Source organism: Populus euphratica, unplaced genomic scaffold, assembly GCF_000495115.2.
Source record: "Populus euphratica unplaced genomic scaffold, PopEup_1.0 scaffold82.1, whole genome shotgun sequence".
Classification (NCBI taxonomy): domain Eukaryota; kingdom Viridiplantae; phylum Streptophyta; class Magnoliopsida; order Malpighiales; family Salicaceae; genus Populus; species Populus euphratica.
In genome coordinates this window covers 520,233-542,360 of record NW_011499961.1, presented here as the reverse complement: position 1 = coordinate 542,360, position 22,128 = coordinate 520,233, and the positions used below count along the sequence as shown (strand labels likewise).

Here is a 22,128-nt window from a genome sequence, read left to right as displayed (position 1 = left end):
TTTTAATAATTTTTTATGTTAAAATATATATTAATGATTTTTTTTATTTTTTAAAAATTATTTTTGATATTAATATATTAAAATAATTTAAAAACATAAAAAATTTATTAATTTAAAATTAATAAAAAAAATAAAAAAATTAATTTTTTTTTAAAAACAAACAGGGCGAAGGACCTAATTTTTCATTTTCTAGGCCTCAAAATCACTCGAGAGTCCTTGGGTAGGGACAGAGACAAAGAAAACAAAACAAAGCGAGAGAAAGTTATTTATAGCAGGGGTCCGTCCTCTTACCTCTAGTAATAGACTAATAGCAGTGCTACTTCACACTTTCCTTTAAGAGCCGATAGATACAATCCCCCAAATTTTCACCCCCAAATTTTCACTCCCAAATTTAAAACCCTAAATTTCTCTCACAGAAATCAATCTCTATCTCTCTACACAACCATAAAATTGTACCAGAACCGAAGCGAGAGAGTTTAGCAGCAGTTCACCACCATGAAACCCTAGAAAACCCTAGAAATTCAAATTGAGAACAGAACTTAGGGTTTTTGACGCCATGAGTCCAATTCAGAGTTTCGAGCATCATTCTCGCCATCTCGTGGAGCCTGACCTCCGTAAGTCTTTTTTTCCCTCCCCTGCTTTTTTCATTTTCCTGTTAGTTCGTTGAGAAAATGAAGGAAATGAGTGTAATTTGCGTGTTTTTTGTTGTTTATCATGGAACTTGAAGTAATATAAGAGAGAGATGATAATCTTATTAGGTTAAAGCTGATAATAGTTATAGAAATTTAAGTCCCTTTTCTTTTTCTTAATTATGTTCTGTTTATTATCTTTGAACAGCGATTCAAACGAGGCTACAGATGGCTATGGAGGTGCGAGATAGTCTTGAGATTGCGCACACGGCGGAGTATTTGAATTTTCTTAAATGTTACTTCCCGGCATCTTCTATTATTCTGCTACAAATTACAAAACCGCAATTTGTAGATAATCCTGAGCATAAGTTACGAAATATTGTGGTGGAGATTCTGAATCGCTTACCGCATAGTGAGGTTCTCCGGCCCTTTGTTCAGGATCTTTTGAAAGTTGCAATGCAAGTGCTTACTACGGATAATGAAGAAAATGGGTTGATATGCATTCGTATTATTTTTGATCTTCTGAGGAATTTTAGGCCAACATTAGAAAATGAGGTTCAGCCATTTTTAGACTTTGTATGTAAGATTTACCAGAATTTTAGATTGACTGTTAGCCATTTCTTTGATAATGCAAGTGCGGCTGTTGAGGATGTTAAACCAATGGAAATTTCTACTTCTTCAGATCAAGGTCTTTTGAGTACTGGACACATTGGGAATGGCCAGCTTAATCCTAGTACTCGTTCATTTAAGATAGTTACTGAGAGTCCACTTGTGGTTATGTTTCTGTTCCAATTGTATAGCCGTCTTGTACAAACTAATATTCCTCACTTATTGCCGTTGATGGTTGCTGCAATATCTGTCCCGGGCCCTGACAAGGTTCCTCCCCATCTGAAAACTAACTTCATTGAACTGAAGGGTGCACAGGTTAAGGTAAGTTTCGTTTGCTCATGATGTCCCTTCATTGTCTTTTTCCTGCATGAGATAAAGCTCGTTTCATGTAGATGTTGCTGATGACTTAAGGCAGTACTTAGCTGTTAGTATATTTATACTGATTTTGGAGGGGAGAAAACTAGTTTTTTCTTAAGAGTAGATTTTTTAGTCATTAAAATGACTTAAATAAGTGCTCTTCACGATTATAAATAAGAGAGATTGTTTTTGAAGGGAAACCATAGTTCTCACTTGCCTTGGAATCATGGTTTTATCGGAAGATATTCATGTTTTTGGATTCTGTAATTTAGCATGACTGCAGAAACAGTGGTGTTATTGGAGCTCCTTCAATAAGTTAAAATCTTTTGTCGTGGGCTTGTGAAACCACTTGAAGTAGTTTCTTGTCTTGCTTTTAGATTTTAATTTGAGGGTATGAAGGCACAATGGGATTCCAGGCTGTAAGGATCCAACAAATGATCACATATAAAATGTCAAGCAACTCTTTACTTGAATAATGTAAAAACTTTGAAACATATTCACAAAAGCTCTTATGTGCCTCTGCTCCCAAATGGATGAAAGTTTACTGTTTTGATCTAAACTTGACATCCTTTCTTGTGCTCAGAGCTACTGTTCAATTTTGCCTCCTTTTGTTCTCAAAAAGCTGGGGGAGAGGTACATAAAATAGATGTGATATCTGTGGAAATAACAAATAGAGCTTCAGCAGAAATCATATTGTTGTAATCAAACTTCCAGAACTGTGTGCACCTCGATTTGTTTCTATCATATGATTACCCTAATTACACTATTTTGCTTTTGCAGACAGTTTCTTTCTTAACCTACCTGTTGAAGAGTTTTGCTGACTATATTAGGCCACATGAAGAAAGTATATGTAAAAGCATTGTGAATTTGCTTGTTACATGCTCAGACTCTGTAGCCATTAGAAAGGTTAATGGCTGCTTTTTGATTGATTTTCTCTTTATGAATGTTGGTCTCTTGTAGTTTCAAAAACTGATGTCTGAGCACATTTGGTGCAGGAACTGCTAGTTGCCTTAAAACATGTTCTAGGGACAGATTTCAAGAGGGGTTTATTTCCTTTAATTGACACACTTTTAGAATAGCGGTAAAATCTTCTATCTTATTATGGGTCATACGTGTCAATGAGCTTTCATGATCACAAATTCTCAGGAGATGCTAAAAATATCTAATTATTAAATTTTTGGGGCACATGGAAGACAATTGAAATAACATTCTAATCTGTTTGTTGTGTGGGCTTAATGGTACTAAGTGAAGTAATGACACTCGTTAAAGAATTCAATGCAAAAATTACAATAGAGGAAGAGAAAATTGAACACGAACGTCACAATTGGCAATCTATACCTACTCTGGAAAATAATAAATTGATAGAGGTTCTGTATAAATTGCTGGCAAAAGATTGAATCACTTGATTCTGAGCTTATTCAAGGAAGCATAATGTGGTTGGTGGCTTTACTGGAAGAGGTCCATCGCATTTCTTCAGAATGTATTTTGTGCAATTATTTGTTTAAAATGGAGCCAATTTTCCTGGTCCGTATTTTATTTTGCTTATTTGTAGTTAGTATATTAAAAATTTCTTATAATTTTCCTTTTGATGGTATGTACATCTACTCCGATCATTTTCAGATAGTTATGAATATTTGGCCCTTTGATTTTAAGAATTTCATTATTGGTGGTTCTGGCACTGAACATTTCCTGTTTAACACTTTGTTTTCCTATCCATTCTAGAGTTCTAGTTGGAACTGGTCGGGCATGCTATGAAACTCTGAGACCATTGGCTTATAGCCTACTTGCAGAGATTGTTCATCATGTTCGGAGTGACCTTTCCTTATCACAGGTGCTGTTTCTTATGGGATATCTGATGTCAATTTTTCTTTCTGATATCAAATTTCTCAATTACTATTTCATCTCTTGCTTTCTCACCTATGTGTTGTGCACTGTACTAGACACTTATGGGTCAGTTCTGTTGCCAGTTTGTTAACATAAAAAGTGAAAAAGTACCTGCTGGTTCAATATATTTTATCCATGAGATTCTTTTGGTTCTTCTTATTGAAAATCTGTCTTCTAACTTCCTTTTTCTTACTCTACTGCAGCTGTCACGGATTATTTACCTGTTCTCAAGTAACATGCATGATGCTTCATTATCTCTCAGCATCCACACCACCTGTGCCCGGTTAATGTTAAATCTGGTGTGTATACTTTATTCTGTCCTTAAATGCTTAGCTTCCTAATTAGGGGCATAATTATGATTAGTTCCACAGACCTTTTTTTATTCTTTTAAATTGGTTTTGTCGGGTTTAGGTAGAGCCAATTTTTGAGAAAGGTGTGGACCATTCAACTATGGATGAAGCTCGGATTTTACTGGTATGAACTTCAGTTTAAGTATTGTAAATATCTTTTGGTTGGATTTTCTCATTATATCTGGGAATAACTTATGCGGTCATACAGGGGCGTATTTTGGATGCTTTTGTTGGCAAATTCAGCACTTTTAAGCGCACCATTCCACAGGTAATCCTTGCTTGGTGATCCCTTTTCCATGTGGTATTTTTGCTGGGACAAAATTTTGGTTAGTTACTGGATTGAGGTTTAGGGCACGCGTGCTTCTTGTTTTTTTTTTCCTCATGCAGGAATTGGTGTTAGGATATGGTTAAGTTGATGCTTCAAATGTATTTAGATTCCATTTGCTTTTATTTTCTCACTTTCTCTATGGTTAACATGCAATCTTCATTTTGTATTTTTAGTTCTGAGAGTTTGTGGATATCATTAGCTTTTCATGTTTCAGTTGCAGGAGCTGGTGTTAAATTAGTTTTCAGTGCCTAAACTGTCTTGGCATGTGAAGTATTTCATGACCTTGGAACATGTATTAGAGATTGGAATTTACAGGTTCATGTTGTTGTTTGATCTGGATTATACCTTGGAACTATTGTATTCGAGATAGGAATCTACAGGTTCATGTCGTTGTTTGATCTGGGTTGTAGGATGGTTCCTTTATAAGTGTCATCTTTTGGCATAATTCTGATTAGCATTTTGGAGCAGATGGAATATTTTTGTTATTTTATCTGGTTTCTTCATTGCTATGGATTTGAAGGCAGATGCAATCAGATATGGTCTAAAAATGCAGTGATGCTAACATAAGCCCCCTTTTTTATTGTTTACTATTCTCTGCTAGATACTAGCTCATCGAAATATGTTTAGGTGTTTGATGTTACTTTTGGAGGTACCTATCTAAAGTACTTTGCTGCAGAGTTTTAGCTCACAAGTGTTCCTGCTCCAGTTTTTGCTATAGCCCTTCTTATTGTCGGTCTTCAAACAATTCCATTGATATTTTAGCTAAAAAAACAGAAAATAAATTGAAATATAATAAGATTTTTCCTGACCTTTTGCATTGTGTTAATTAAATGGCATACTTGCATCCACATGCTTGTTCAAGGTTCAAAGCATGTTGAGCTAACTTTCTGATAGCCTTATCATTGCTATTTTTCTTTCTAGATAGCAATATTTGATTATTTTTCTTTCCATTTGGCAGAAGCCTTTTGTCTTTGCTCTCTATTTTCTTGTTCTCGTCTTCAAATCATATTTTTTGCCTGTGATCATTAATGCACTTCCTTTTTGGTTGATAGCTGTTGGAGGAAGGGGAGGATGGAAAGGAGCGTGCTACTTTGAGGTCAAAGCTTGAACTCCCTGTGCAGGTTGCTCTGTGACTTTCCACGTGCTTTTAAATCACTGTCTAATGTTGCATGATGCACCAGTTTGAATTTTAGCTCTTGTTCTTCACACATCTTGTTTCTGCTGTTAGAAGAATATACTTTGTTAACCCATTCTCTGATTTTAAATTTTACTCTGTAGATATGATTGTTACAAATGATAAGCCTTGCTAGATTGCTTCACTTACTATGTTCCACAATTGATAAACTACTGCTCTATGTTACTATTGGATTTACGTATTTAGTATTTGCTAGCTGTATGCTGTTAGGACTTGTTTATTTGTTGCTTGTGTATTGGAACCCTTTTGAAGGTTCCTGTGATAAAGCATTTGGAATATCACCTGTAGTTTGCTTTCCTTGAACCAAAGCTTGAATCTAAAATAGATTCAACAAAAAATACTGGCAATGGCCTGAGGTTATGCAGCCTTCAGAAGTGCTATTTATTTGCGCATGGTTTAAGACATGGAACTTTAACTGTGGTGAAGTTGGCTGTTTGTGGGTCAAGCAAACTGCTAAAGCCTAACTGTGATCAAGTTAGTTGTTTCTGGTAAAAGCAAACGGCTTCCTGAAGTATCTCACATGAAAGTTGTTGTATCAATAAATAGAATGTGTTTAGTTGATCCTTGAAATAAAAGGCCTTTTAGTTTATCTGCAAATCTTTTTATTTTATATATCAATGAACTTTGCATAGGTTGAAAACATTAAATGTTTTCTCTAGTATTGCGGGAGTTCTTTTGAATATCTGTGCACAAATATCCTTGTGTACTGGGAAATATTTAGGAACATTTTGCCTGTTTCAGTGAAGCACTGACATTGATGTGTTACAGGAGTGTCCTCTTTCGTTTGATGGATGAACACAAATGGTTGATATTTTCTTTTTCAAATCCATCATATACACAATCTTGGGTTTGTCTTCCTTCAATCTTGACTTGTAATTGGTTGCAGGCAGTTTTGAATTTGCAAGTTCCGGTGGAACATTCTAAGGAAGTCAGTGATTGTAAGAATTTGATCAAGACCTTAGTTATGGGTAATAATAGATCCTCTCACAATACCATCCTCGTTCTCTTTCAATGTTTTATGATGATGATGATAACCTATAGAGTTTCAAGCACCATTTGATACTACTCAATGGAGATGAATGCTTCTGAATTATGTTTCTAATTGTTAATTTACCTCTTCTCAGAGAACTTAAGAATCTTTGGGTGGTTATGTTTTCAGGAATGAAGACTATTATATGGAGCATCACTCATGCACATTTGCCACGATCACAGGTTTCTGTTTTAAAATTTAACCATGTTCAAAAATTGCTTTTCATTTAACATTTCTTTACGTGTTAGCTTCTTGTTCTTTTTCATAGCTTAATTCCATTGGTTTAGGTTCCTCCTTCCACGCATGGAACACATTCTCAAGTGCTTGTTTCACCGTCTTCTAGCTTACCAGCTCCCCAAGCATTCAAAGGGATGAGAGAAGATGAGGTATTATGTGATGCATCTTCTTTTTGCTTGTTTCTTGATTGGCTTGGTCTGACTTTGATTTTTGACAGGTGTGGAAAGCCTCAGGTGTCCTGAAGAGTGGGGTGCATTGTTTAGCTCTCTTTAAGGAGAAGGATGAGGAGAGGGACATGCTTAATCTATTTTCCCAAATACTGTCCATAATGGAACCTCGAGATCTTATGGACATGTTCTCATTGTGCATGCCTGAACTTTTTGAATGCATGATTAGCAATACTCAACTGGTTCACATTTTTTCTTCGCTTTTGCAATCTTCGAAAGTATATCGCCCATTTGCAGATGTCTTGGTTAACTTTCTTGTATGCAGCAAACTTGATGTTTTGAAGAACCCAGATTCACCTGCAGCAAAACTGGTTCTGAATCTCTTTCGGTTTATATTTGGTGCTGTCTCTAAAGCACCTGCAGAGTTTGAACGTATTTTGCAGCCTCATGTCCTTGTTATAATGGAAGTTTGCATGAAGAATGCTACTGAAGTTGAAAAACCTCTGGGTTATATGCAGCTTCTTCGAACAATGTTTAGGGCTCTTGCTGGATGTAAATTTGAGCTTCTCCTCCGGGATCTGATTCCAATGTTACAGCCCTGCCTGAATATGTTGTTGACAATGCTTGAGGGTCCAACTGGTGAAGATATGAGGGACCTTTTACTTGAACTATGCTTAACAATGCCTGCACGCTTAAGCTCATTGCTGCCGCTCCTTCCACGTCTCATGAGACCTCTTGTTTTGTGTCTGAAGGGAAGTGATGACCTAGTGAGTTTAGGTTTAAGAACACTTGAATTTTGGGTAGATAGTTTAAATCCTGATTTCCTGGAACCCAGTATGGCTAATGTCATGTCAGAGGTAATTTTATCCTTATGGTCTCACCTGAGGCCTGCACCTTATCCCTGGGGTGGAAAAGCTCTGCAACTCCTTGGCAAGTTAGGTGGCCGTAACAGACGTTTTCTTAAAGAGCCCCTTGCACTTGAATGCAAAGATAACCCAGAGCACGGGCTTCGTCTTATACTTACATTTGAGCCTTCAACTCCGTTTTTGGTGCCTTTGGATCGATGCATAAATCTTGCAGTAGCAGCTGTCATAAACAAAAACAGTGGCATGGATGCTTTCTACCGGAAACAGTCTTTGAAGTTCCTCCGTGTTTGCTTATCATCTCAGCTTAATTTGCCCGGGAATGTTTCTGACGAGGGATATACAGCCAGACAGCTGTCAACCACCTTAGTTTCTGCAGTTGATTCATCCTGGCGTAGGTCTGAGACATCAGATATAAAGGTAGTTGAAAAATATTGATTGAAATGCTGCTGAATCTCACTTGTTAGTGCTTTCTAATCTACATTAGCAATTTCAGGTTTTCCCACAGCACCGATGCCATGTCCATTTGAATTGAATTGACTTTTGGATGTGGTTGCAATCATTGAACCACCAATATGCCTGAAGTTGACTGCTCTTGGGCCTGAATAGTGCTAGGATTTGTGATCTCATAGGAAGTCCTCGTGTTCCACCCATTCTTTTAAAGGAAAACAAAAATTTACTTTGGATCATATCATCTTTGGAATACTGACTTTGGTACTGTTGTGGCATGGGATTGAGTTTCTTGCTTTTTTGTAGTGCTATGCTGCAGGCACTTCCTGAGGCACTTCCCTAGCTGATATTCACAGGGATCCAAGTGTCCTCTTATTTTGATTTTGACTTTTTTTTTCTAGCTCCTTTTCTTTTTCCTGTTTCCGTTTGTTTTATGGATGACTTGGTCTCCAAAACATCTTGTAAATTCTTTTACAGCACGTGCTTTATAGTGCCTGATCTAGCACTTCAGTAGATTAACCTGAGTGTCTTGTGCATTAAGTTGCTTTATTATCAGGTACCTTTATGAAGGAATGTCTCTGTAATTCAAGTTTGTATATTCTGCATGTTGGAAATTACTGTTTTGCATGAAATATCCAGCCACCAAGCCTTGTTGCTGTTCACCATCTCCATTAGTGTCTCATTCTTTTTCCCTTAAGTAAGATCAGTTAAAATTTTCTAGGACATTTCGTAATGCATTTCAAAAATTCTGAAAATCCCTTCCTCCAAACTGGTCTACAGAAGTTAAGAACAAATTTTCCTCTTTTCCTCAATTTTAGATAAGATTGTTCGTTTAATATTTCAATCTCACAAATGTTCATCTTTAACCAATTTAGCATTTTATTCCTATGTAATTTTAGCTCATTCTGATTTTTCACTCAAAGCTTGCAAGTGTTGTTTAATTATGTAATTTTTTTATCAGATTATTAATATATAATTAATACATTATTATTGTACTCAAAATATATTAAAGTAAAATGATATATTCTCTAATAAAAATATAATATATAATGAAAGAGAGAGACACCTTGGGGCCCACACTCTCATACTCTCTATAGCATAAATATATGTTTATAATGATATTTATAAGCTCCTTTTACTGATCCCCTTTGTTCTATTAATTTGTCATATGATTATATTTTAATTTTCTTTCTTATGATGTCGTTTGTGTAGAATGGTACAGCATTGCATATTGACATACATGGTGTATGGTACAGCATTGCATAATGACATATATGGTGTCTTATTTCAGGCTGATTTAGGTGTGAAGACAAAAACCCAGCTTATGGCTGAGAAATCAGTTTTCAAGATTCTGTTAATGACCATAATTGCTTCCAGTGCTGAACCAGATCTGCATGACCCTAAAGATGATTTTGTTGTCAATGTTTGCCGCCATTTTGCTATGATATTTCATATAGATTATAACTCAAATAACCCTTCAATTCCAAGTACTCTTGGTGGGCCTATGCTTTCATCAATTAGTAGTGTCAGTTCCAGGTCAAAGACTAGCACTAATCTGAAAGAGCTGGACCCTTTGATATTTTTGGATGCTTTGGTTGATGTGCTATCTGATGACAATAGGGTCCATGCCAAAGCTGCTCTAGGTGCTTTAAATATCTTTGCTGAAACACTTCTCTTCCTTGCTCGCTCAAAACATGGTGATGTGCTGATGTCAAGAGCAGGCCCTGGTACACCTATGATTGTGTCTAGTCCATCAATGAATCCCGTATATTCACCACCCCCAAGTGTTTGCATCCCAGTTTTTGAGCAACTTCTTCCACGTCTTTTGCATTGTTGCTATGGAACCACATGGCAAGCACAGATGGGAGGTGTTATGGGACTTGGTGCGTTGGTGGGAAAGGTAACTGTTGAAACTCTGTGCCACTTCCAAGTAAGAATTGTGCAGGGTCTAGTCTATGTACTCAAAAGACTTCCTCCCTATGCAAGCAAAGAGCAGGATGAGACTAGTCAAGTGCTTACACAGGTTCTTCGTGTGGTGAATAATGTTGATGAAGCTAATAGTGAACCACGCAGGAAAAGTTTTCAAGGGGTAGTTGATTTTCTTGCTTCAGAATTGTTCAATCCCAATGCATCTATTATTGTAAGAAAGAATGTGCAATCATGTTTGGCACTATTGGCTAGTAGGACTGGTAGTGAGGTATCGGAGTTACTTGAGCCTCTGTATCAGCCTTTGCTTCAGCATCTTATCACACGGCCACTCAGGTCAAAGACTGTCGATCAACAGGTATGCTGTGTTGCTGCCTAAACTAATGCAATTTATCAATTTTCTGTGCTAACCTGATTTGGTACTCATAGGTTGGGATAGTTACAGCTCTGAATTTTTGCCTGGCCTTGAGGCCGCCACTTCTCAAGTTGACTCAAGAGCTAGTTAACTTTCTGCAAGAAGCGTTGCAAATAGCAGAGGCTGATGAAAATGTATGGGCTGTGAAGTTTATGAACCCCAAGTACACCTTGTCACTAAATAAGCTTCGAACAGCTTGCATCGAGCTACTCTGTACTGCTATGGCATGGGCTGATTTCAAGACTCAAAATCATTCTGAATTGCGTGCAAAGATCATTTCCATGTTCTTTAAGTCCTTGACATGTCGGACACCAGAAATTGTTGCTGTTGCCAAGGAGGGGTTACGCCAGGTATTGTTTTAGCTTTCCTCAGAGGCTTAACTTGCATGTAGAAATTCATCTCCATTTCCTTATAGCTTGGTCATGATTTCAGTTTTTGTACATAATTTACTATTAACAGCTGTGTTGCAAGGAGCAGAGATCTTCATAGGATGATTCTGTGGGTATCCCATCCCAACTGATGTGTATATTCGAGTCTGTCCATAATATTGTTTGACCAAGAATTAACATAATGCATTAGGAATACAAGTGTACTTTTCTTTTTTGAAAAATGGTAACATTGAACCAGGGGGAGAGAAGCATATATCACTTCACAAATGGCTAATAAATAAATAAATAAATAAAATAAGCCCCTATATCCTATACATCCATCATGAGCTATCTGTTTTATTTAGTTTCCATTTGTCTTCCCATAAAAACACTTAAAAGTTTCTCTAATGAAGTCAACATGTCATATTATTTGCTTTCTCATTCTGGCTTGGGAATGCTTTTGCTTCTGATCTTGCTTTTATTTAACAGAAATTACTTTCCTTATTTGTCTTGACATTTTTTAGGTTATTAACCAGCAAAGAATGCCGAAAGAACTTCTGCAGAGCAGCCTTAGGCCTATTCTAGTTAACTTGGCTCACACCAAGAATCTTAGCATGCCTCTTCTGCAAGGTCTGGCTCGCTTGCTTGAACTTTTGTCTAGCTGGTTTAATGTCACCCTGGGTGGTAAGCTGTTGGAGCACCTTAAGAAATGGATGGAACCTGACAAGCTTTCCCAGAGTATAAAGTCATGGAAGGCTGGTGAAGAGCCAAAAATTGCAGCAGGTAAGCATCTAGACCATCCAGTTTAGTGGACACAATTTGTTTGCCTAGCTAGCAGCTTATGTAATGTATGCCTGCATAGACGCATGGTGAGATATGAACATGTGTGGTCTGATTTTGTGTGTCTTGGTTAAATTTACGTATGGGTATTCTTAATTGTGATTCCTTTTACTGGTTCTGTGCAGCTATCATTGAGCTATTCCACTTACTTCCCCATGCTGCATCGAAGTTTCTTGATGAACTTGTGACCTTGACTATTGATTTGGAAGGGGCTCTTCCTCCTGGACAAGTATACAGTGAAATTAACAGTCCATATCGTCTACCTCTTACAAAATTCTTAAATCGATATGCAACACTAGCTGTTGATTATTTTCTAGCCCGATTAAGTGATCCTAAATACTTCAGGCGGTAAGCTTAAACACTGGAGTTAATTTCTAAATTATGTTTCTGGAAATGAGATTGTTGGTGTTCTTACCTTTTCTGCTCTTTTGTGAAATGCAGGTTCATGTACATTTTGAGATCAGATGCTGGCCAACCATTGAGAGATGAGCTGGCTAAATCACCCCAGAAAATACTTGCAAGTGCCTTTCCTGAGTTTCTGCCAAAATCAGATGTGGAGATGACTTCTAGCTCATCAACTCCATCTTCTGCTTTGTTGGGTGAAGAAAGTCTTGCTGCCCCTTCAGCTGACAGTGCAAATTTACCATCGATCCCAACTGGTGCAACTTCGGATGCTTATTTTCAAGGTCTTGCACTTATTAAAATGCTGGTCAAATTGATACCTGGGTGGTTGCATAGTAATCAACTTGTGTTTGATACCTTGGTACTAGTATGGAAGTCACCCGCCAGAGTATCCCGTTTGCACAATGAACAGGAGTTAAACTTAGTGCAAGTAAGTTTAGTAATCATTTATGGTTTATATCTGCCGTACCAAGTTTCTTCTTGGCTATAATATTATTGAGATAACCTTGTTGACTGGGGAACAATAAAGTTTTATTCTCATAACACAATTGATTATAAAACAATGTTGAACACTGAATTTGATTAGTGATAGCTGGTTAATTTTCTCCTCACTATCTTTTATCTTTTCAATTGCCTTAAACACTGCCTTTTGTGTTATCAGTGCCCTATTCTAGTTATGCTTAACTTGCACAGAAGTTTGTTCAAGGTTTTTCCTCCTCCTGCTGACAGCATGGTCTTTCTGCCCCTGAAAGCATGGTCTTTCTGCCCCAGCTCCCAAAAACTAAAGGAAAAAAATTTGAATTTGGTCTTATGTGCATATGCCTTGCACACGGTTGGGTTTTGCTTTTGCTACAATGTTCTGCAGTTGGTTCAATCAGTTTTTATCAATCCTATAATGTTGTGAATCAAACAAACAGTGCCTGCATTTTGAAGAAATGAAAGGTCCACTTAATTGGTTGAGTTAGAATGACTTATTATTCTAAAACCTTTGATTTTTATTCATTTTTCAAATGCAGGTTAAAGAAAGCAAATGGCTTGTCAAATGCTTCCTGAATTACTTGCGTCATGACAAAAAAGAAGTTAATGTTCTCTTTGATATCCTCTCCATCTTCTTATTCCACAGTCGCATTGACTACACTTTTTTGAAGGAGTTTTATATTATTGAGGTACTTAAGCTGATTTTTCCCCATAGTGAAGATTACCTTTTCTTTTATTAGTTCATTTGGGTTTTATGGCTTTTGCACAAATTATCATTCTATATCAGGTCGCAGAAGGATATCCGCCGAACATGAAGAAAGCGCTCCTCTTGCATTTCTTGAACCTTTTCCAATCAAAACAACTTGGTCATGATCATTTGGTGGTTGTTATGCAAATGCTCATTCTTCCGATGCTTGCTCATGCTTTCCAGAATGACCAAAGCTGGGAGGTTGTTGACCCTGTTATTATAAAAACCATTGTTGACAAACTTCTTGATCCACCAGAAGAGGTTCTCCCTTGGAAGTTTCATTTTTCTTTTATTTATTTAATGTATTTTGTTTGTCATTGTGCCTTCTGTAGGTGCATTAATTTATTTCTTAATGAAAGTACCATAGTATCAAAATATTGTAGGTGCATTAATTTATTCCTTAAATTGGTGATTAGGTTTCTGCTGAATATGATGAGCCTTTGAGGATAGAACTCTTGCAGCTTGCCACTTTGCTGCTAAAATATCTCCAAAACGACCTTGTTCATCATCGGAAAGAGCTCATTAAATTTGGCTGGAATCATCTCAAACGCGAGGACAGTGCTAGTAAGCAGTGGGCATTTGTCAATGTGTGCCATTTCTTGGAAGCCTATCAGGCCCCAGAAAAAATTATACTTCAGGTACCTTAATAAATAATTAATGACAAATCTTCTGCAAGGATGATGTCTCTTTTCTCTTATTTGTCAAGTTGTGTTCATATCATTTCTTTTGATATAACCTTCAAACCTCAACCTAACTTCTGTCAAATGAAATGGGCGTAAACAACCCATTTCCTACATGAATTGCTTTTCTTAAATGGATTGTACATTATGAGAGTTTAATTTATAGAGTACACCAATGGTTGTGATCACTGAAGAACAACCTATGTGCGGATTATGTAACCCTGCAATTCTGCCTACAAATCTTGATATGCTATCATCAGTTTGAAATAATGATCAAGCATGCAGGAAAAGAAAACATGTAAACCTACTGCATCTATTTTTACCCTTGTGCCTCACATATCATGAAAATGGACCTTACACAAATTAAAAAATGCAGGTTTTTGTTGCACTTCTCAGAACTTGCCAGCCGGAAAATAAACTTCTGGTCAAGCAAGCTCTTGATATACTGATGCCAGCTTTACCACGGAGGTTGCCTCTCGGCGATTCTCGGATGCCAATTTGGATACGATACACAAAAAAAATTTTGGTTGAGGAAGGTCATTCGATTCCCAATTTGATTCACATTTTCCAGCTTATTGTGCGCCATTCAGATCTCTTCTACAGCTGCAGAGCACAGTTTGTTCCCCAAATGGTCAATTCTCTCAGTCGGCTTGGACTGCCATGCAACACAACAACAGAAAACAGGCGCCTTGCCATAGAACTTGCTGGGTTGGTCGTTGGCTGGGAAAGGCAAAGGCAACATGAAATGAAAGTCATGACTGATGGTGATGTCCCCAGTCAGTCTAATGATGGATTTAACCCTGGGTCTGCTGGTACTGATTCTAAGCGTGCTGTGGATGGATCTACCTTCCCTGAAGATGCAAGTAAGAGAGTTAAAGTGGAACCTGGTCTTCAATCCATCTGTGTCATGTCACCTGGTGTTGCCTCATCAATACCAAATATAGAAACCCCTGGACCTGGTGGCCAACCTGATGAAGAATTCAAGCCTAATGCTGCTATGGAAGAAATGATTATCAATTTTCTTATAAGAGTGAGTCTTTTGTTTCATCTTTGGTTTTAATACGAGAGCAAGATTGGATGAGATCGTGCTTTCCATTTTACAAATGTTTGCATTTTCTGTTTACAGATCCTTGGTAGGCTTTGATTTTACAGCATAGTGCATAACCTGCATGAATTAGATGACCACAGGACAATCAAAATATTGCAACCAAAATACTCTTATATACTATTTATTCTTTACGAAATCGTGTAAGACCTATTGAATTTAGCTAAAATATGACCTGTTTAGTCAAATGATCTCTCTACTTCTACCCAATCTTTTCCAATTCAAGGTGACAAAACCTGCAGAAATGAGGGCATAATTTACAAAAAATGAAGTTAACACTGACACCATGATAGAAAGCTGATCTGTGTCCAAGATGGATAAAATGTTTCAGTCTGCATCTCTCTGCAAATTGAATAACATCGAGATCATTTATGATTTACATTACCATCATTATGCCTGGGAAATTTTGCACCTATTTTATCACACTGTTGTGGAGCAGCTGCATTTCATATAATAGTTATCTTTTTCTTTATTTAGTATGGAGAGAAAAGTTGACAATGTAGTCAGCTGTGTGGAACAGGTTGCCTTGGTCATAGAGCCCAAGGACAAGGAAGCTACTACCATGTACAAACAAGCCTTGGAGCTACTTTCACAAGCTTTGGAGGTGTGGCCCAATGCTAATGTTAAGTTCAATTACTTAGAAAAATTGTTCAACAGCATGCAACCATCACAGTCAAAGGATCCTTCCACAGCTCTTGCTCAGGGCTTGGATGTAATGAATAAGGTCTTGGAGAAGCAACCTCATTTGTTCATTAGAAATAACATAAACCAGATCTCTCAGGTAGTCACATATAATAAGCACTTGCTTGTTTTTTTATTCCTTGGGTTTATAATCATTATTTTTTGGCATTCATGTTTCTCTTATGTTTATATCAGATTCTGGAACCCTGTTTCAAACAGAAAATGTTAGATGCTGGAAAGTCATTGTGCTCTCTGTTGAAGATGGTTTTTGTTGCTTTTCCACTAGATGTGGCCAGTACGCCACATGAGGTGAAGCTATTGTATCAGAAGGTCGATGACTTGATACAGAAGCACATTGACTCTGTTACTTCTCCTCAGACATTGGGTGAGGATACATCTGTTAGTTCGATTTCCTTTGTACTGCTTGTCATCAAAACCCTGACAGAGGTGGGGAAGTACATTGAACCACCCATATTGGTTCGTATCCTTCAACGACTAGCACGTGATATGGGATCATCAGCAGGTTCTCATTTGAGACAAGTATGTCATTGCTTCTTTTCCTTTCTTCTTTTTCCATTTAAGCTTACATAGTACTTGTGGTGAAGTATAATTACAAAGCACGTAATGTGCTTTCTGGTTTCTTTTTGTTAGGGTTAAAACATTTCCTTTCCTTTCTTCCATGCCAATGCTTTTGCAGAAAACATTTAAACTAGTTAATAGCTATATTCACATGAAAAAGCTTTAATTACGAATGGAATTTGCGTGAAGCAGAATGGCATTGCACCAACATTCTATCTGTTGGTTTTCATACATGGGAAAACCTATTGCTTCTTTGGTATTGTGTCAAATTTGAATCACAACTATTTGTTTGACATACATCCATGCCATATTCATCTAATATGCTTAATTTGTGTTGTGATAAACACCGAGTTGTGTGGCTTTTCTCTGCTGGTGGGCAACTATTTCCTTTGAGGACGGAAAGTGAGTCATTGCAACCAAAAGAATATTGTATCTTCCAGGACCAAACCAAAAGATAAACAAAACTTAAAACTTTAGGTAATACCAATCCCTCTTGAATATTTAGTTAATGAAACTCTTTGGAAGGCCCTTTGAGTAAGAACACCACCAACAACAATCCAGCCTCAATTCCAAACCTGTCATGGTTGACTTTATGGATCCTTTTGCACCATTCCACGTGCTCATATGCCAAATTTGCCTCTGTTGAGAGCTTTTAAATCCTGTGATATCACTTCCATCCATGTTAAGCAGAACACCATAAAGGCCAGTAAAAAACTATTCTATGACAAAGCAGTTATCTAGATGTAGTTTGATTTTGATGAATTTTTTAGCTGTGCTCTGACCAAATCTCCAATTAATGGCAAACTTTGCATGTTTCCACAAAATTCTGCAGGCCTTCATCCTCCAAAACCTGAAATTAACCGAGGACATATCCTGCTCTCTTGCACTAACAGAAATAAAAAATAAAAGTAAACCAATTTCTATCTAGGATCACCCAGGACCCTCCACTAGTAGTAATGTATAATGTACTGCCCTTTTTCACTAACATTGATTTTATATCGTGTTATTCTCTACATCTCTGCATCAGGGTCAGCGAACTGATCCAGATTCAGCAGTGTCTTCTTCTCGTCAAGGTGCTGATCTCGGAGCAGTCATCTGCAATCTAAAATCCGTGCTGAAGCTTATTTGTGAAAAAGTGATGGTTGTTCCTGATTGCAAACGATCTGTAACTCAAGTCTTGAATGCCTTGCTTTCAGAGAAGGGCACCGATTCTAGTGTGCTTCTTTGCATTTTGGATGTTATAAAAGGGTGGATTGAAGATGATTTCTGCAAAACAGGAAGAGTCACATCAAGCGGTTTTATCAGTCCTAAGGAAATAGTCTCTTTTCTTCAAAAGCTGTCACAAGTTGATAAGCAAAACTTCAGTCCTGATGCTCATGAAGATTGGGACAGGAAATATCTTCAGCTTCTTTATGGAATTTGTGCTGATTCAAAGTAAGCAACAATTTGAGATAATTGGTGTTTCTTATTTTATTAGGGTTTTAACTAAATTACTTCATTGACATCCAGATATTTGTTAGCCCTACGCCAGGAGGTGTTTCAGAAGGTGGAAAGACAATTCATGCTTGGTTTACGAGCAAGAGATCCTGACATTAGGAAGAAATTCTTTTTGCTTTATCATGAATCTCTTGGGAAATCATTGTTTACAAGACTGCAATATATTATCCAAGTCCAGGACTGGGAAGCTTTAAGTGATGTTTTCTGGCTCAAACAGGGTCTTGATCTTCTTCTGGCAATCTTAGTTGAGGACAAACCAATCACTCTTGCCCCTAATTCTGCCAGGGTTCAGCCAGTTGTGGTCTCAAGTTCCCTTCCGGATAGTTCGGGGATGCAGCAACTGGTTGCTGATGTTCCAGAGGGTTCTGAGGAAGCTCCTCTCACTTTTGATAGTCTTGTTCTTAAGCATGCTCAGTTTCTGAATGAGATGAATAAACTTCAGGTTATTGCATTTATATTTAAATCTCTGCTACTCAGTCCTATGTCATGCTTCAACAACTAAGTATCTGTATTACCATGAACTTTAAGTGTTGGTGAACTCTAGTGTTCTCTATTGATATTTGTGCATTGTTGCGTACCCCATTTTTCTGAAATTGTCGTTTTTAAGTAGCAACGATTGTTTTATAAGTAATACAAGCAATACATATTCTGCCTCTTGACCTTACTTCATCTCAATATCACTTGAAAGCAACTAATGATTCAGCTGCTTCATTATAACTTTAGTGATGTCTTATGTCCTTGTGCAGTGCTTTTCTTGCTGTCCAGCCCAGCATGTGAGTTGATGGGTTTACTTTACTAAATGTCTTTTCAGGTTTAACTCCTTTTATTTTCTTCCAGGTGGCTGATCTGGTTATTCCATTAAGAGAGCTGGCCCATACAGATGCAAATGTCGCATACCATTTGTGGGTGCTGGTATTTCCCATTGTCTGGGTGACCCTGCACAAAGAAGAACAAGTTACATTAGCTAAACCAATGATTACTCTCTTATCAAAAGATTATCACAAGAAGCAGCAAGCCAGTAGACCAAATGTGGTGCAAGCTCTCCTAGAAGGCCTTCAGTTGAGCCACCCACAACCTCGGATGCCAAGTGAGCTTATTAAGTACATTGGAAAAACATATAATGCATGGCACATAGCCTTGGCTTTGTTAGAAAGTCATGTCATGCTATTCATGAATGATACAAAGTGCTCTGAGTCTCTGGCTGAGCTTTATCGTTTGCTCAATGAAGAAGATATGAGATGTGGGCTGTGGAAAAAGAGGTCAATTACTGCAGAAACTAGAGCTGGACTTTCACTAGTTCAGCATGGTTACTGGCAGCGTGCTCAAAGCCTCTTTTATCAAGCCATGGTTAAGGCAACACAAGGCACATATAATAACACAGTACCTAAGGCTGAGATGTGTCTCTGGGAAGAGCAGTGGCTTTACTGTGCAAGTCAATTGAGTCAGTGGGATGCATTGGTGGACTTTGGTAAAAGTATGGAGAACTATGAAATTCTTCTTGATAGCCTCTGGAAATTGCCTGATTGGGCGTATATGAAGGATCATGTGATCCCTAAGGCTCAAGTAGAAGAAACTCCAAAACTCCGTTTAATTCAAGCCTTTTTTGCTCTTCATGATAGAAATACAAATGGTGTGGGTGATGCTGAAAACACAGTGGGAAAAGGAGTTGATCTTGCTTTAGAACAGTGGTGGCAGTTGCCTGAAATGTCTGTACATTCCAGGATTCCTCTTCTGCAGCAATTCCAGCAGCTCATTGAAGTTCAAGAATCTACTCGAATTCTTGTGGACATTGCAAATGGAAACAAACTTTCTAGCACTTCTGTTGGTGTGCATGGTAATCTCTATGCAGATCTCAAGGACATCCTTGAAACTTGGAGACTGAGAACCCCAAATGAATGGGATAACATGTCTGTTTGGTATGATCTGCTCCAGTGGCGTAATGAAATGTATAATTCTGTAATCGATGCATTCAAGGATTTTGTAACCACAAATCCACAACTTTATCACCTCGGATTTCGTGACAAAGCATGGAATGTGAATAAGCTGGCTCATATTGCTCGTAAGCAAGGCCTTAATGATGTTTGTGTGACAATTCTTGAAAAGATGTATGGCCATTCAACCATGGAAGTGCAGGTATGAAATCTTTAGAAGGCTTCGCTTCTGGCCCAGAAAATTTTTCCTCTGCCAAAAGATTGGCATCTATTATGGGTGTTTTTATTTGCTGCTTTGTTGAATTGGTGGGTACTTAAAAGGAGATGTAGGATTGTCGTAACTATTTTCTAATATATATATTCTTGGGACCATCTCTTAATTAATATGTTGCAGCCTGGAATTGGAATTTGTTGTTTAAATATTCAATTTTTATGAATACTCTAGTTTTTTAATATCCTCAATAGTCATGGACTGTTAATGCTCTAGTAAATCTCATTGTCAGATAAGTAGTGTGTTGGTCGTTTTGTATTTTGCACATCAATTTTTTGTTCTTTTGTTTCTCGTTGGTGATTGTGCTGCTCTGATTCTCCTTTTTGGGATGGAGAATATAGGAAGTATGTCATCGGTTCTCTTGTTTCATGTTTGCAGGAAGCTTTTGTTAAGATAAGAGAGCAGGCAAAGGCTTATCTGGAGATGAAGGGAGAGCTTACCAGTGGTCTCAGTTTGATCAACAGCACAAATCTGGAATATTTTCCTGTGAAACACAAAGCTGAGATTTTTCGTCTTAGAGGGGATTTTTTGTTGAAGCTTAATGATACTGAAGATGCCAATATTGCATATTCAAATGCTATCAGCCTTTTCAAAAACTTGCCTAAAGGATGGATAAGCTGGGGGAATTATTGTGACACGGTATATGTTATTATTTACTTGCATTACAATGTGTGCTGCCAGGTTCTGTTACCCAGTATTGATCTGCTATCTGGTGTTTCAGGCTTATCGAGATACTCAAGATGAAATTTGGCTGGAATATGCTGTTAGCTGCTTTCTTCAAGGCATCAAATTTGGTGTTTCCAATTCCAGAAGCCATCTAGCTCGGGTGCTATATCTTCTCAGCTTTGATACTCCCGGTGAATCTGTGGGGAGAGCATTTGATAAATACTTGGACCAAATACCCCACTGGGTTTGGCTTTCGTGGATTCCACAGCTGTTACTTTCTTTGCAGAGGACAGAGGCACCTCATTGCAAACTTGTTCTACTGAAAATTGCCACTGTGTTTCCACAGGTAGATGTCATTCCTTGTTCAAAAGATTGTTAACAAATATGTTATGCCATATTTTACGTTAATCTTGGTTTTCTCCCGTCTAAAATTTTACAGGCTTTGTATTACTGGCTCCGCACATATTTGCTTGAGCGTCGTTATGTTGCAAATAAATCTGAACTAGGTCGAGTGGCAATGGCTCAGCAAAGAATGCCGCAAAATGCATCTGGTGCTGGGGCTGCTTCTCTTGGATTGACTGATGGAAATGCAAGAGTGCAGAGTCATGGAGGCGGTGGTGCTTTAGCCACAGACAATACAGTTCATCAAGGCACTCAGTCTAGTGGTGGGATTGTGTCTCATGATGGTGGAAACACTCATGGACACGAACCTGAAAGATCCACAGCAGTTGAAAGCAGTGTGCATGCTGGGAATGATCAAAATTTACAACAAGGTTCTTCGATGATCAGTGAAAGTGGTCAGAATGCTGTGAGGCGTAATGTTGCTTTGGGCTTTGTCGCTTCTGCTGCCAGTGCTTTTGAAGCTGCAAAGGAGATAATGGAGGCTCTTAGAAGCAAGCACAGTAATTTGGCTAGTGAGCTTGAGGTGATGATTATCATGCTAGATTTCTTGCTTCAATTATGTTTTTATTATATACCTCGCAAAACTCTTGTACATGTTACCACCTCATGGAAAAGGAGATATAATAAGAAACCAAGTTCTCTATTTCTAAATGCTCACCCATGATAATATGAATACTGTTTTTCCCCCCCACTAATGTTCAATTATATTAGTTAATAGAAAATGGTTTTCAACCTTTTGGTTCATAATAAAATTCTGGTTTTGCAGATTCTACTTACAGAAATTGGTTCCCGGTTTGTGACTCTGCCAGAGGAGAGACTTCTTGCTGTGGTTAATGCACTGCTCCACCGCTGCTACAAGTACCCAACTGCTACTACAGGAGAGGTTCCTCAATCTCTCAAGAAAGAACTCTCTGGTGTTTGCAGGGCTTGCTTCTCTGTTGATGCTGTGAACAAGCATGTTGATTTTGTGAGAGATTACAAACAGGATTTTGAGCGTGATCTTGATCCGGAAAGCATAGCTACTTTCCCTGCCACTCTTTC

General features: G+C 37.8%; 1 protein-coding gene across 1 annotated transcript in view; it reads left to right on the top strand.

Moving 5' to 3' along the window:
• Positions 1–263: 263 nt before the first annotated feature.
• LOC105138724 (Phosphatidylinositol 3- and 4-kinase family protein with FAT domain-containing protein) overlaps positions 264–22,128 on the top strand; it is a 24,528-nt gene continuing 2,663 nt past the window's right edge. The window contains 31 exon segments of the mRNA XM_011044894.1: positions 264–614; positions 838–1,559; positions 2,376–2,501; positions 2,591–2,676; positions 3,318–3,426; positions 3,683–3,778; positions 3,891–3,953; positions 4,038–4,097; positions 5,210–5,278; positions 6,239–6,320; positions 6,512–6,564; positions 6,670–6,768; positions 6,837–8,069; positions 9,391–10,383; positions 10,455–10,790; positions 11,333–11,591; positions 11,774–11,996; positions 12,090–12,480; positions 13,067–13,216; positions 13,315–13,536; positions 13,692–13,913; positions 14,332–14,985; positions 15,581–15,841; positions 15,937–16,281; positions 17,348–17,754; positions 17,830–18,259; positions 18,655–19,950; positions 20,398–20,658; positions 20,741–21,031; positions 21,125–21,610; positions 21,854–22,128. The exon segment at positions 21,854–22,128 is cut by the window's right edge and continues 184 nt beyond it. Coding sequence (XP_011043196.1) covers positions 557–614; positions 838–1,559; positions 2,376–2,501; positions 2,591–2,676; positions 3,318–3,426; positions 3,683–3,778; positions 3,891–3,953; positions 4,038–4,097; positions 5,210–5,278; positions 6,239–6,320; positions 6,512–6,564; positions 6,670–6,768; positions 6,837–8,069; positions 9,391–10,383; positions 10,455–10,790; positions 11,333–11,591; positions 11,774–11,996; positions 12,090–12,480; positions 13,067–13,216; positions 13,315–13,536; positions 13,692–13,913; positions 14,332–14,985; positions 15,581–15,841; positions 15,937–16,281; positions 17,348–17,754; positions 17,830–18,259; positions 18,655–19,950; positions 20,398–20,658; positions 20,741–21,031; positions 21,125–21,610; positions 21,854–22,128 — 10,358 coding nt within the window. The 5' untranslated portion in view covers positions 264–556.